This window comes from Dunckerocampus dactyliophorus, chromosome 7 (assembly GCF_027744805.1).
Source record: "Dunckerocampus dactyliophorus isolate RoL2022-P2 chromosome 7, RoL_Ddac_1.1, whole genome shotgun sequence".
Lineage (NCBI taxonomy): Eukaryota > Metazoa > Chordata > Actinopteri > Syngnathiformes > Syngnathidae > Dunckerocampus > Dunckerocampus dactyliophorus.
The window spans coordinates 17,724,959-17,741,593 of NC_072825.1; the positions used below are offsets into that span (position 1 = coordinate 17,724,959).

General features: G+C 40.8%; 2 protein-coding genes across 2 annotated transcripts in view; one reads left to right on the plus strand and one right to left on the minus strand.

The window, feature by feature from the left end:
- Positions 1–6,102, minus strand: part of LOC129185646 (A disintegrin and metalloproteinase with thrombospondin motifs 16) — a 64,252-nt gene extending 58,150 nt beyond the window's left edge. Inside the window, exons 1-2 of the mRNA XM_054782973.1 lie at positions 5,884–6,102; positions 5,644–5,731 (exon numbers count right to left, since the gene is read on the minus strand). Coding sequence (XP_054638948.1) covers positions 5,644–5,731; positions 5,884–5,943 — 148 coding nt within the window. The 5' untranslated portion in view covers positions 5,944–6,102. The remainder of the gene's footprint in view (positions 1–5,643; positions 5,732–5,883) is intronic.
- A 5,092-nt stretch (positions 6,103–11,194) lies between these two features.
- On the plus strand, positions 11,195–11,931 carry LOC129185267 (uncharacterized). Its single transcript, XM_054782092.1, has 2 exons — positions 11,195–11,639; positions 11,747–11,931. Exons 1-2 carry the CDS (start codon positions 11,195–11,197, stop codon positions 11,929–11,931), a joined length of 630 nt encoding a protein of 209 aa, XP_054638067.1.
- The last annotated feature ends 4,704 nt before the right edge of the window (positions 11,932–16,635 follow it).

A 16,635-nucleotide genomic window follows, 5' to 3' on the forward strand; every position in this document is an offset into this window, starting at 1 on the left:
GCAAAATATCTTCTTGATCAAAAATCACTCCACACTCTGTATTGTTCCTTAGTATTTCCATATCTAACGTATTGTGTGGAGATATGGGGAAATAATTACAAAAGCAATCTTCACTCACTCACTGTACTGCAAAAAAGATCTGTGAGGATAATTCATAATGCCAAGTATAGAGAACATACAAACCCTTTATTTTTAAAATCACAGATATTAAAATTCGCAGATTTAGTACACCTTCAAACCGCTAGAATAATGTATAAAGTTAATAATAACTCGTTACCCAAAAATCTAATCAAGTATTTCTCAATCAGAGAGGAGAAATATGATCTTAGAGGAAAATTAAACCTAAAACATTTATATGCGAGAACAACGCTGAAAACCCACAGCATTTCCGTGTGTGGAATTAAATTATGGAACGGATTGAGTAAAGAACTCAAACAATGTACAGAGATGAGCAAATTCAAAAAACAATACAAGCAGTTGATGTTTGCCAAATACAAGGCAGAAGAGTCCTGATTGTTCTGTCAGGTTTGTTATTTTATTTTATTTATTTTATTTTATTTTCTATTTTATTTTATTTTATTTTATTTTTTATTTATTTAATTAAATTTTATTTGTTATTTATTTATTTCTATTTATTTATTTTTTTTTTTTTTTATATAATTTTCTTTGTTGTGTTTAAAAAAAAAAAAAAAAAAAAAAGCTTTGTTCTTATTTATTTATTTATTTATTTAGTATTGTCATCATTATTATTATTATGAATGTTCTCTCTTTTTTTGGGGGGAGGGTTATCTCACCGTTATCTATTATGTGTTATCCTGACTATCACTGAAAACATGACATGGAATCCAGGAAGTGAACTACATGTACTGTACTAGATGTAGAATGGATGGGGGGTAGGATTAAATAAGCTTTGCTTCTTCCTACTCCTTTTGGACATGTGGAACTGTGAAAAAATGATTCACGAGATGTATTCCATTGTAACCTTCATGTTCAAATAAACTAAACCAAACCAAACCAAACCAAACTCACTCTTAAACGGTTTAAAATGTGTAAATACACTTTTAAAATGTCCAAATGATTGTGAGGGCATCAGTTTATATTAGTGGTGTCAAGGTTAATGCTTTAAAAATGCGTTAATGGAATTTTCCTGTTTGACCCTCGCCCCACACCGTAGTTTGGGGAACCGCAGCGGCATGGCAGCTGATGTGAAGGCATAAGCGGGAACAAATATTGAGCAGAAATGGGCAAAGAAAAAGATATTTTGAATGGTAAGTTTAGCTTCACAGCCCTGGCAGATGCCCATCTCAATAAGACATTGTATCCACATTGTATCAGCATTTGGGACCAAATATGAGGTGAAAGAAAAACCAGTAAAGTAGTTTTATCTGTGCATTGTGGGAGAAGATGCATTGCAAAGTTAAATGGTGCGTTTAAGGACTGTGGAACAAGTCGCCAGTCGCCAGTCGCATTAAACATGCAAAAATTGTGGGATTTGTAACTATATATATTTATTTTGGAATAAAACAATGGCCCATATTTCCAAAATTTGTAACCCTTTAAAAAAAAAAAGATGTAGTTATTTACAAATTATTTCATTTTTTATTTTTGTGTGCGTGTGTGTGTGTGTGTTTTTTTTTTTAGGCCATTGCACCTAAATGTTTTCTGCGGCCCAGAACTATACTATCAGAATGACACTTTTATACAATTGGCTTCTTTATTTTATAATGTAAGATTAACGCCTTCATCGACAAATGTAATCGTTGAATCGAACCGTTTCTACACTGTATCAATTTGTTCTGTTTTTAAAATATATCTTTTTTTAATCGTATCTTAACTCAAATTATCCAGATGCGTATGGAAGCTTTTACCACAAAGAGATTAACATCCCTACTTATTACAGTGTATAGATAAAAAACATTGTTCTGTCTGTGATTAATTATGTTAATTATGAGTTAAGTATGAACAAAATGGGATTAATCGTGATTAAATATTTTAATCAATGACAGTCCTAGTTTATATGTTTATAACAGTGATGTGTGGTCACCTGTCATAATAAAAGTAAAAAAAAACCCTGAAGAATAACATGAAATAAATGTTAATATTTGTCAACTGAATTGTGTTACAAATATATTTTCTTTATGATTCCAATCGTTGTCACAATTTGCAAATTTCCTGATCAAAGACAGGGTAGAAAGCTGACACGAGGCGCGGCAAATCTTTCCACTTGTCTTAAGTGCGTGAACTGAGTGTACCGTGTAAGTGCACTTCACTGAGTGCACCGGTCCCTGTCCATTTCTGTTTGTCAGCAATATAATGTTTCAGAAACATGTATCATTATACATCATGACTTTCTACTGCCTGTATAAAGTGGAATGTCACACATGGAGGCCTACAGTACTGGCGGCGTCACCGCCATCCTTCAATAGAGAGGAAAAGTTGTCATTTTTTGCTTTTTTTTTTTTCCAATATCAATCTGATATCAGCACAAATCATACACACTTGTATTACTTGTTTAGCAGCATGGGATGTTTGAAAAGGCTTGATCAAGTGATATTACTCAGGCAGAGAACAATAGTCAGCAACAGTAGGAATGAGAAAAACTGTCCCATTTACTTTTTGATGCATCTGGTAGGATGCATAGGATTATCCACAATAGGAATAATGTAGCGAGGGTCTAGGTGCTCGGTGAAGTGTTTAAACCTAACATTACTCACCTCCGACAGGGGATGGCTCTTTTTTTGTTATAGGCCATGACTTTGGGAGTCCTGTGGGAGTTTCTCACGCTTTGTAAATGCGTCACACAGCCGTGGTGTTGTAAAATTAAACGTTCCCAGTTCTGTGCAACCACGAGAAAATTGTGCATGACAAGTTTTTGTTTTTTTTCGGACTATAACAAAAAATACTGCCACACAGCCAACATCACTCCTGCTCCCTGGTAAGCACGCTAGCACACACTGTTGTTGTGATCAGATGGGCTCTACATTATGAATAGAAGGGCAGCTGCTGGATAGAAGTGCTGGTGTGGACTGCCTGTATCGGCGTGCAAATATCAGAGATTTTTGTTGCAGGATAATATAATTCGATATAGTTTTTTTGCCAATATTGGATCAGAAAACCTCTATTTATGTGCGTGACAGTCAGAAGGCTAAGCTAATAACCCGAAAAATAAGTGAATTAATTGGACGAGATACCCGGCCTTTCTCAGCGGTGGAAGACACCGTGTTCGCCGAGATGTACTCTCACATCTAAGTCTCCTTAACGAAGGTGTCTCACCCTCTGAGTGAAATATGTTTTCTTGAAAACGTCAGTCAAATATGTTTTTGTCTAAATTAAGGTGATTTTATGGTTCGTGTTTCATATCATATCACCAATAGCAGGAGTGAGCCAGTATGTCATAAAAACAACCATGCCCCCCCACCATTAATTAATTACTAATTTCATTAGTAATAACCTATTTTTTGGACCACCTGGCAGTCAAGGCACCTTGCAATTGTCGTCACTTTTCCCATTTATACGGCACCCCTGGCCAATACCACTCTTCATAAATACATTTAAAAATGCATAATTAATCCATGTGATTGGCCAATTTCAGTCCTGGATGATCGGTATCGTAACATGCGGCATAAAACCCTGATGGGAGCATCCCCAATACTATTATGTTATGTAGTCAAAACAATAACAGGATCCACTGGCATTATTTGTCAGGTTAGTGACATCGACCTCTTTACTGCCTGTGTGAATTCTCCCCGTCATGCCTTGCCTACTTTTGCTGCGAGCATCAAAAAACAGTTACAATAAAAGGAAGGGATGGAGACAACTTCCAACCCATCCACTTCAGCAGAGAGTGGATCATGTTTGACCTCGTGTTTTACTACAGTTTTTACCATAGCTGAGGTCAAGTAACTGCAGGTCATAAAGGCAGATGGTCACAGGCATGCCCTCTCAAGGCAGCTACATCTCTAATGGCTCACGGTAATTGAACCAAAAGTGTAGTTAACCTTTCGGACCACTCCAAAATTACTTTTCCAGAGGTAGACACCATTCCTCTCCATGGTATAGTAACATTGTGCTAGCCAGTAAGTAGAACAGCCAGTAACTTAATCCCTGTCTTTAAGGTGCTTACATGCAAAGATTGATGTGACTGATGCCTGGAGAGATGTTATCAACCATTGTGGTGTGTTCATGGCGGGTGTCTGGTAGTAGAAGCTATCATAACGTTAATGCACTTGATGAACTTTGGGCCTATGAGTCACCAACAAGCAAACATATTCAATTTCACTGTTGACTTGCTGTGCAACCGTCATGCAACAGGAAAGTGATACACAGTCAAATTATCAGCTAAAAGCCAACGTAAATATGGCAGCAACCTTGGACTTGGCGGTCAACAAAAGCCAGTCTCAGTTACTGCATATTATGGCCTGTTTAAAGAAGCCCACATATTGATTAAATATAGCACAGGGACAGTGACAGACAGTGTGTCATCAGTGTGGTTTGAACTTGGTGCATCCTGATGTTGACATGAAGCACATCCTTCTCAGCATGACTTACGCTTATTAATGGCTACATTTATTTTTAAGCACGGTGCACTACTACTGAAATTTTAACACGAGTGGTCACAGTGTGGAGCCCATCTCCAGCCCTTGAAGTGTTTCAGCCCTGTGATCTAACCACAAAGACCCCAAGGAGCAATCAAATACTTCAAGTCTGAAGCGTCTACTTTGCAGACATGAAGGCACTTAGGTAAAACACAGAATATGCCTTCCTATCTTGATGCACCTTCCCCCAAACAGATTTAAGTCCACTCTTGTTTGTCCCACACCCGCCCTTAACTCAAAAACCATCTGCAGCGACCCATGTCTGACAGTATACAAACAAAGAGCTGCGGGAACTGAGCACACAAGCACACACATATCTTGTCTGATGGACCGAGACGAGATCCTGCAGTGGTTAGTTTGTTGGTTTAGTGGCTTCTGAGTGCCATTAGTAGGCCCACTGATATGAGGTCTCACTAGTGGGGACCATGGTTTAGTTTTAATGCACTGGACATGTGACCTCTTTCCCAACCCACTTTTGCAAGGTCGTATGAGTGTTAACACATTATCCCTGCCCAAAGGTTCCTGAATCACTTCAACTTTTGCATTGAGAGGCATTTTCAATGGTTTTCTTGGCACAGTCTGTGCTTATCATGCCAACTGGAAAATCAACTACTAATCGAATGGAGGCTGCATGGCCAAAACAGTTGCTGATGCAGCAAACCACGAGTTTGCAATGAAAAAGCAAAAACAGATGACTGTCAATAACAGCTTTCTCCATGGTGCAAATAGACATTATTCCCATTATATGGTAGAAGATAATGTGTTTTACAGAAATAAAACAATGTATTCAATGGACATGTTATGTTTGTTGAATCATATCTCATATCAATCATGCTATGAAAGTAGTACACTGCAGTAGCTGCAGCCAATCAGTGTGTATAGCGCCCCACAGCGGTGAAGAGAGACAATACATGACGTGTGAGCGTAGTTAGATGCTGAATGGCTCATAAAAGGATGCAATGCATGTATAAAAAAATAAATATGGACAAGTAAAACTCCTCCTATCATATTAATCATACCAGCCATGAGAATTTAAAAAGTATCATACCTGTGTGCTGAGGTAAACCGAGAGAGTGAAGTATAGCCGAAGTGCCGGGAGATTCAACATTTGCTGAGCCAACATTTAAAAGTAAACCCTGGAAAGCAAACAGAAATGGGGATTGAATATATCAGGGTGAAATGTAAGCACACACCATTTAAATCCTAACACAGCGCCTTGTCACTGATGCGTTGACAAGTTTATGAGGTCTGCGTACATGTGCAGAAATGGTGCATGCAAGTGACTTACTTGACTCAGTGCAGCACTGCAAGCCAAATGGAAAAAGAACACCGTCCTCAACCGAGCCATTCTCTTTGTACAGGTCCGGAACAAAGCCCCCGTGTCTCCTGATGCCACCCAATTTCCACTCACTTAATTAAATGTTTCAAGTTGTCAATGAATGGCACAAACCTGCAGAACATTCATATGCAGAGTTCTTCTCTTGTACCACTTTGTCCCCCCCTTTCATTTCCAAGAGTTGTATTCTCAACCTCTCCCTGCAAGCCTCTTTCTCCCTGTCTCTCTCTCTCTTTCCCTCCCTCTCTCTCTCTCTCTATCCTGCTATCCCCGCACCCTTTTGACTCCCACTATAATCAGTGAAGGACTTAAATAGTCTTCAGTATTGCCCACAGCACACCTCCGTAGTAGTGAGCCACAAACTGCTTCTACCAGATATGGCAAAAACTTGCACTCAGTGGGCACATCATTATGCACAATCTATTCCTGAAAAGCTAACTCTATTTATCACTTGTGGGACCCTGGGCACCAAATTGTAGAATGAAAGATAGCATTCAGTACAGGCCAAAAGGTTGGACACACACAATAAAACCCCATGGTCCCAACCCCGTTAATAAGGCAAGAAATTCCACTAAGTAACCCTGACAAGGCACACCTGTGAAGTGAAAACCATTTCGGGTGCCTACCTCATGAAGTTCATTGAAAGAACACCAAGGCTTTGCAGCACTATATATATATATATATATATATATATATATATATATATATATATCAAATTAATTAATAATATTTGAACATGCATGCAAGTTACAATGAAATACTTCACATAACATATAATACATAATTCAAGTTATTTCACACTTTTTTGTTAAGTACATAATTCCGCATGTGTTCATTCATAGTTTTGAGAATCTACAATGTAAATAGTCATGAAAATAAAGAAAACACATTGAATGAGAAGGTGTCCAAACTTTTGGCCTGTACTGTATGCTAGAATTTCGTCATTAAGATTTACTTTTTAAGTGAATCCAAATGTTTATTTGTAATGTTGTAAAAAGTTGGAAAACAATTTTTTAAATCTCACTTCTGCACAGACCTGTACCATCATCTAACACTTTAATATTGTCAATACTGTCAATATTGCCATACTGCTCCAAACAGTTCTCAGTATCTTCTAACCCAGTCGAAATCAGGTAGATTCCACCCAACATTCAATGGGGTCATTTGTGATGAATTTAAGAAATTTAAACTCTGACTCAATCTGCTCATCATTCTCCCTCCTCACTTGTATTCAGCGGCTGTGCTGATAGGAAACTTGCCAACACGTCTTAAGGTGCTCACGAATATACTCAAGGGTGTGGGAAGAGAATCGGTAGCGCTTGTTTCATATTCCTGGAGCATTTCATCCTCCCCGAAGAAATCCAGATGAGATAGCAGAACCTCAGCAGGGGATGTGTGATGTTTTACGGTGTGATCTTTTCGACGCCTGGTCAGGCTCTAGATGGGAAGGAATGGAATTTTCAAAGTGATTGGAAGTGGTTTTGGAAAGTCATGCATGGAATTTCCACGCATCGGCCACAACATTAGGAACATCTGTACAATCTAATGAGATCCAATCCACGGGTTGTATAAAAAATGCAGTTTTGACTGACATTTTTGGATCAGTTACCAAAATGTTTATTATATCGGAGAAGTGTTAATATTTCCCCTCATCATGAAACAAAATAAGTTAACCAAAATGTTACATTTGTCAGCATGCAGTTCTACACCAATGCAATCTCCAACCACAATAATAAACATATCGTTCAATACCTCTCATACCTCTGTCAATCAAAACTGAACATCATTATCTTCGTAAAAGGCAGCATTTTTGATGTCATGGATGTCACTGGATTGCTATTTTGATGCGTAATTTGCCTGTTTTGCTTCAAAAGTAAGTGTTGCTGGAAATATACAGAGCAGAGTTTATTTTAGAACATGGAAAGCAATATCAGCAGTTTGTGAATAGGGATGCTTGTGGAACAGTATCAATTGGAAGAAATATTTTCTTGGAGTTTACTGGGGTAACTGTCAACTTTAGGGTAATATGTTCTCAGCCAATAAAAAAAAAACAAAAAAAAAACTTGATCCAGCTTTTTTCTTTAGTTTGCCAATCAACAGTGATAAAATCCCAATTCTTACCATATGTCTGGTAGCTCAGAGTGACAGCTGCTGCAGAAGATATACTGTATGACCCCCCCGCCCCTCCATATCTGGCATGGATACACACATACACACATAAAACATAGATTGTGTCACTTGTATCATATGTTCAATGTGGGTAAAAGACGCGATACTGTATGTCTCTTTCATTCATGCCAAATATTCACCAGTGATTGAAAGTTTCCCAACATTTTTATTAAAGCATGCTGTGCAGTGATGCATAGCAGAATGCTCCGTTGTCTGTCTGGAGGCAACAGTAGAGAGAGAAATAAAAGACAAGATAGTTATTTGAGAAGGCTGAGCATAAATAAACGTCCCGTGCTCTGCCTTGACCAGACTGCCGTGAAGGGTCTGACCTTTGAACCCTTTAGCTGCCGTATGCCTCCCAGTCTGCCTGCCCGCCTGTTTGACTGCTCGTTTGTCTGTCCGGCCATCCCACTATCAGATTGACCATTTCCCTGCCTGTCGGCCTTTCATCTAGTGACGGACGACGGGAATGAGCTGGCACGCTAAGGGATTTCATGACGTTCGCCACAGCGCATCTGTTTTATTAGAGTATCATTCACTTCATACTTTCATGAAATTAAAAAAAAAATGCTTGCGTGCTAACAACGAAGTTGGTGAAAGAGTCTGAAAGTAAATTTATGTCTCACAGTAGGGTGCTTAAAGTTGATCTAGTTTCTCTTGATGGTTTTCCCTGCACTCCCTCATTTGAATGGCTGTGTGTGCAAAGCGCTCCTAAGTGAATTACGTTTATGTGTGTCTTTGCCTGCCTGCATTGTTTGAGTGGGAACCTGTACATGCACGTGCTCACATGTTTGTGGTCTGTGTGCGTGTGTGTGTGTGTGTAGCGTAAGCTGACGGCAGCTGTAAAATTCCTCTCTGAGCCTCACAGAAGGGAGGCTGATGGGAGCTGACAGGGAGCAAGAGTGAAGGGAGGTGGGAGAGGAAGATGAAGGTGAGAGTGGAGCAAAGGGAGATGTTAGTTGCCAGTAAGTTTGATGACTGCAGGTTTAGTCGAGCTTTGCACAAAGCCTGGATGGCTGTCTAAGAACACTGATGCATTCACTGTTACATCTTGACCTTATCAAACTTGCCCCATGCGCTGTGGATTTTGTCACTCAAGACTAATGTTTCATGTAAATATTCGCAGATGGTGGAAAAGTTTGGCTTTCGGCCACTGCTGGACCAATTCCAAATTATTCAATTAATCTAATTTAAAAAAACTAAAAAAAACTGTATAAGGCATCTATTTTTATTAGTTTATACAGTTAGCTACTACAAAATAAGAAAAGTTATATGCTTGTTTTGTACCAAACAACAGAAACGAACATGTAAGCTGATTAGTTACTCCACACAGATACGTTCCTTCATTCATTTCTACCGCTTATCCTGTTCAGGGTCACGGGTGAGCTAGAGCCTATCGCAGCTGACTAAAATCAAGGACCTAAAATCAAGTGTGCCACATAAAAAGGTTTTCAGGTACAGTCTTCCCTTGCTACATCACGGTTAACCTTTCGCGGATTCACTCTTTTGCGTATTCACTCTTTCGCGTATTTTTTTAAAGTGCAATTTTGCATGTTTTTTTTTAACAGCGTAGGAACGCACTTTGTGTTCTGCGTCCTTGTGTTGTATTAGAGTCATCTATCGGTGCTCTATTGCATGTGTCTGTTATTGTATTTACTACTGCTCCCAGTAGAGGGCGTTGTATACTCATGTGAGAGTTGAAGACATGTCCAGACATGTCCTGTTTGTCTCAGCAAACATAGAGCCACAACAGTCCTGACTGGCTAAGGGAGAACCTGCACATTGTGTTCTACGTTCTGATTGGATGTAGACCATTGTCAATCAATCTCCTTGTGCAGGACTGCCTGTTTCTTGTTGTATGATCGCTATACATGCTGAATAAAGGCAGACGTTACGCGGCTGTAGGGTGCCTGGAATACTGAAAATGAATCTTTGGTTCATGGAGGATGACGAGGAGGAATATATTTTAACAAAGACACAAAACACTCCAGCCTAACAGCACCAGGACAATCCACGATCAGAGGAGTGAGTCACGTAATTTCTCGTGTCCAATCTCATAAGTTGATTAAAATGGATTAAAATTCAAACAAAATGTGAACTTTGAGAGTGTTTAAAAAGAGAAAAAAATGTGATAAAATGTTAATGCATGTTTGAGAAAAGTGTATAAAGTGTATGGTGAGGGGTTTTACAGCCTTAAAACATATATAATAATTGTACAAAAATATAGTATAGTACGGATTTCACTTATTGCGGTCTATTCTGGGCACCTTTCCCTCGCGATAACCGAGGGAACACTGTATCCCCCCAAAAAATGAACAACTGATCCAATCTTCTCGATCTTTAATACTTTTTTTTTCTTTTTGTCCTGTCCAGCCATTGGGCAGATAGTATTTTTGATCTAAATGTCCTTACATGCTAAACAGATTTTCTTTGCCAGGAAAACATGTAAGATACTCTTCACCTGTTCCATACATTTTCCTTGACTGTATTTGGTGTTTATTGTAATGCAAATTTGGAGCGGCCAGAACAGAGCAGGAGGGGATAGAGAAGAGGTGAAAAGAAGACAGAGGGGGGACTGCAGGGACAAGAGGGAGGACAATACAAAGAGAGACAACAACACCAGCAACAACAATCACAACAGCATTAATAACAATAACAAAGCAACACAAGCAAACAACAGGACTGCATCAGCGGATGTTTATAATGGTCATAAAGACCATAATTGAAATAACGAAATAATATAAACAGCCACCGTGATAATACTGTATTGAAACAGTCGTACTTATTAGTGGTAACAGTAGTAATGAAACTATTAGCTATAATAGTGAACAGATTGATAAAAACTGTTTACTTATTGCTGACATCACCATCACTGTAATAAAACCAACAACATGATAACACCGTGGATAAATCAGTGTTATGTGGGGAAGCATGCATGTGCTGTGAGTGTGTATATGTATGCATGTATAGGTATCTCTGTAGGTGTGTATGTGTGCGTGTCTCGTTGGATATATACGTGCATAAATGTGCAAGCATGTGTGTACGTGTAATTGAGAATGTATGAAAGGTGAGGGACTGCCTCCTACCACCCAGTATGCCCCGCCCCACGCAGCCAGGATGGGCCCCCACCACCAGAGAGCCCCCGACCCCCAGTGGGGCAGAACCAAGACCGGCCCCCCAAGACCCAGCTCACAGAGCCCCCTTCGGGGAGACCAGCAAACAGGCCGCCACCAGGCCGGAGAACAACCAGCCCCCGAGTCCGATGAGAGACCACCCTCCACAAGGGCAGATGGGCACCGGGGGCCACACACCAGGAAAGAAGCTCGCCCACGACAGGGTGCGCCAGCCCCCTCACGCCACCCCCCACTCCCAGGGAGCGCCCCAGGCTACTCCATGCCCAGCCCCTGACACGGGACTGCCCCGCCCAGGGACGGAGGAGGTATCGTCCCCCACCCCAAGGCGGCCCGGGCAGCAGAGGTGGAACACCCAGCACCCGCCCCTAACACCCAACCCCCGTGTACCCACCCATGAAAAAATAAGTAATAAAGATAAATGAATAACTAAAAATAAATAAATAAAAGCACATACACCATCACCGTGGTCGCTCCCCCGATACCTGGAAGCCGCTTTGCGACACCCCTCGCAGGGTGCCCAAGAAACAGGCAGGGTACCCTGCAGTCCCAGACACACAACCCAGATCCCGAGCCGCAGAGAACGTGGACTGCTAGGGAGCATGGAAACACGAGGCCAGCCCCCTCCCCCCACCACAATGGCTGGACAACCCCATCAAGGCAGACAAAGGAGCAGGAGAAGGGGAAAGCCAGCAAATGAGCAAGCGGGCAGACGAATGAACGAGCAGCAAGGCAACCCACTACACCGCACCAACCGACACCTGCCGGGCAGCAAATCCCTGGAGAGGGCGCGATCTTTAATAATAACAGTTGAGAACATTAACGGTTCTTCAGAACATGAATGGGTTCTTCAGAACATAGGCTTCTCTTCCCTATTGCTTTCCACCAGAGACCTGACAGCACTTCCTCTTACACAGCGTAGCTGGGAGTGCTTCCCAGCTACGCTTGTTTTCCAAATAGCTCCTAAAAGTTTGTGTTCGTTACACATACAGGGCTAGTTACACTTAAAGGGCACAGATAGACAACCTACAGTCACACCTCTGGACAATTTAGAATCTCCAATTAACCTATTTTTGGAACGTGGTAAGAAGCCGGAGTACCCGGCAAAAACCCATGCACAGTGAGAACATGCAAACTCCACACAGAGATCGAGGGAAAGGCTTCTTGAGACGTCATCTGTACTTCTGTGAAGAATGTGTCGGACGTTTCGCTCCTCATCCGAAGAGCTTCATCAGCGAACTAATAAGTGCTGGTAGCCTAGGCCTTAAATACAGTAAGAGTGGGCAGAATTGGTGTGCCAACACCCTCCTCCTATTGGTTCCTTACACTAAGCCTGGGCGGAGTTGTGGTCTAATCCTCTCCTGCCATTAGCACCTCCGATCAAAGGGAAGTGTAGCTCCCTGTAGTTGGGTATGAACGACTCTGATACTGGCTCGTTAGCATCTGTTGTTCTGGCTCGGTCCTGGCTCCACCTCATTTGCAAGACTAAGAGCTGTGGGTTTTGGTCTCAGTAACCTGCTGAACACAGGGTCCAAATTAAACCTCAAACTACCATTCCGATTCAATGATGGGTTCTGTTGTTTGACAAAAATAGCTTCCTTTACTCCTCTTTCAAACCATCTGTTTTCTTTGGCCAAAATCTTTACCTCGCTGTCCTCAAAAGAGTGATTGGTTGTTTTAAGGTGTAGATGCACTGCTGATTGAGGCCCACTAGAATTGTCCCTGCGATGTTGATAGCCTTTTTTGGAGCATTTGCTTAGTTTCCCCAATGTAGTGCTCTTTGCATTCTAAACCACATCCACACAGAGATGTTCCAACAGAGATACAAACCTGGATTGACTGACTGTGAGGCCAACATGCTAACCAGTAGGCCACTGTGTGTCCCTTCCCCCAATAAATATAATATAAATATAAAATGTCCAGGCCACACTAAAACTATGATTTCAAGTAGGGGGCCACAAAATATGCTCTCGTGGGCCTCAATTGCCCTGCGGGCTGCGAGTTTGAGACACCTGATTTACAGTTTCAGTTAATTTACAGTTAACAGGGAAGGACTGCCTTGTCTGAGAAGAGCCACAAGATCAAGATGGCCATAAAACCCTGAACAATAAAACGTAACAATTTAAAGTACATATTACTGTTTTAGTCTTAATTCACGTGCTTAAAACAACATCAAAATATGTAATCAACCGCTTCCCCCTCCCTTCTCATGCGCTGGACTTCCATGTTGCTGCACGTGTGCACAGTGATTCCGGAAGAGGGCAGCAAACTTGTTGGTGCGGTTTTGAGAAAAATGAAGCGGAGGTACCCCAGTGGAGTGGAGAAGAGGAAGAAAAAAAACAACAAAAAAAAGAAGGTGAGAGGAAAACACACAGTTTTTATGAAAACTAGCGAAGGTGTCAACCTTTTTCACAGTCACAACAAACGTAGACACATGACCACAGCAATTTGACCACGATCAGTGAATTCCCCCCAAGTAGGAGTGAATATTAGTAAATGGAATATTTTTGTAGTTATGGCATAGAATGCCTGTTTACGATCTTCTAAATATGGTTTTTAACATTATTAGAGCCGTCAAGGCATTAAATAACACCCATATAGTCACTCCTAATACTCCTATACTCCTAATACCCAATATATTCAACATAATTACAAACAATAAGACATATTAGACAAAAATAAGATAACATAGACTTACACTTTAGCAGTTCCTTCTTTTTTTCCGGACAACGTACTTCCGCCTGGCGGCTTTAAAAGGCTTTACACTTGTATTACCCAATATAGTGGACAAAATAAGAGTAAATAAGCCATTTACGATAGTAAATAAAACTCCTGCTTGAGCAGAGTCACAGTAAATGTGCTCCCTAGGGAATCTTAGTGAAGAGTCTAGTCCCTGTCTCACCGAACAATTTCTGACGTCTAGTGGCCAATGTCTAATACAGTACTACATTCACAAGTAGAACACTTCTTCTGCCTTGTGTTTGTATTTTAATTCATTTAGTTAGTTCATTTAGCCATTTTATGCTTGAAAATGCGTAATTTAGGCCAAGGATAAGTACAATTTGATTAAATATGCATTGTTTCTTTACTAATAATAGGCTGTATTCAACCACAAAACGGTGGTCATTTTATTCATGAATACGTTTTTGAAAAAGCGTGATAGAGTAGGGGAGCAATAGTCGAACCACGATGTAGTAGTAGTAGCTCAAGACATGGAGCTGAGAAGTGATGTGACTATTAAAGCGGTAAAATACCGTACATCAAATGTTGCTTAAGGTTCTTATCAATTACGGTAAAAGCGTTGAGATGATTCACTTCTTTGGTAATAATAATCCCCTCAGAGGATCTTAATAGGAGAATTTTGTCATATTTGTTACTAGATGATTAATTTTTTTTGGGGGGGGGGATACAACTTTTGTCAGTGCGGTACAAGGATGTGGAGGGCCCGGGTGACTGGGTTTGCCTTGGGCCCCCAAATGACTAAATACGCCCCTGCTGGTTGGTAACAGCATGGGAGGTCTAGTTTGACCCAGATTCATCACGTGAGCAGTGTGATGGTTCACACTGGGACACGTGTGCTAGGTGCCTGGGTAATGGAAGTATTGTGCAAGTAAATATAGTTAGTGTGGTTTGCATACATCATTTTTTTTTTCCTTTAGTGTTGGATTCAGCTAATTTCTTACGGTGTGTTTGAAATGTGTTTTGCAACAGTGCTGTATATTCTTGTCTTCAAATAAAAAGAAAAGGATTAACCCAAAAAGAATCTGTTTAATTATCAACTTTCCATATGGAACAAGAGCAGGATAAAACCTTACACACGCAGCTCCAGAACTAGATATTACTCTATTCAAAATTCACATTACAGATTGTTTGAAGTTGAACGCTTATTCTGATACATCCACTCTAACTACTGAGGGACAAATATCTGAGCGTCCTGTTTTTTTGGGAGCCCAAGATTGAAAATGAAGAATTGTGCTAATTATTGGTAGTCAGGTTTATTTGATCACTGAGCCAGAAAAAGCATCTCTGGAGGGGTGCAACCTAAAACCAAAGTGGCCAGTCTTATGACACTCTGCAAGAGTAAGAGCCTGCTAAAGTTCATCACCTCTATATTGTGTAAGCAGTCCGGTTATAATACCCCCTTCATCATTGCCTCAATAGAGTAACTGTTTTCCTCGGAGATGGTGAATTTTAATTAGACAAGTGGTTAAGAATGTGGCCTGTGACAGCAGGGTTTGGTTCCCTTGAAAGGCACAGGCATGAAGGGCCAAGGTACCCATAAGCAAGGTACCCAGTTTCCTATGTTTCCTAAGTGCTATGCATGGCTGCTGTAAAGCTTCTGCTGTCTTTTTCATTCACTAAAGCTTTGTTCACTATTTTAATAGTCGGTTCAAATACCATGCAATCCACGTAAATATGTTCAGAGAGGAATATGGTATAAATTGCAATCTTTTGACAAATTTGTGAGGAACAAATACTTCATTTTTAGGATATTTCCACCTTCAATGCTGGCATTATATTACATTGAAAGCCTTCATCTGCATAGGCTTTTTTTGCATTTGACTTTTACTGCATAGCTCACCACCTGTACTGTGCAGTATCTCTGACACATCCACAGGAAAGTGCAACAGCACCTCAAACATTTGCATGTCTGAATACTGGTGGCTGGATGTTGCCCAGCGGGACAACTTGTCTGGCCAAGACTCTCTGACCCACACAACCAGCCTCTGTCCATCGAGGAGTGTTTAGCTTGAGCTGCAGGCACAGCCTTGAGGGACATAATAATAATTCTCATGTAACTGCAAACGTTACTTTTGTATCATACACAAAACATGTCCCCCATTTGTGAAGCCAAAATGTCAATATAAATTCAGTTGTAAATACATTTGAATCCAACTGTGCATCACGTAAACCGGCGGTGAACGTTCCGTCAGGGCAGACAGGTTCCCCTGAACCTGAACCCTGAAACCCTGAGCCTGAGCTTCTCATCGAGAAGATTTTGTCAAATGCGTGGAAAGACCGGTTGATCAATTCCATGATACATTTGGAGAGCAGTGTGGAGAGAGGCTCTTAAAAGTATGAGACAGGACAAAACGAGACGGGAGAAGCAAAGCAGGGAAGATAAGACTGAAGTTAGCCTGCTCAATCACACCGGTACCCTTTTGGACTTGGGCCCCCTCCACAACCATGTGCGTCCTTCAGCCACCAACCAGCCTTGGCGTCATAATTGACATTGAATTTAAACTTAATAAACAAATCAACGCCGTTGTAAAATCCTGTTTTTAATCATCTTCGGGTTTGCACGCTTCTATTTGTCACGTCTGGACTACTGTGATGCACTTTACTCTGGAAACAGCCACAATGCTGTCTCTCGCTGACAGTTAGTCCAGAACTCTGCGGCACG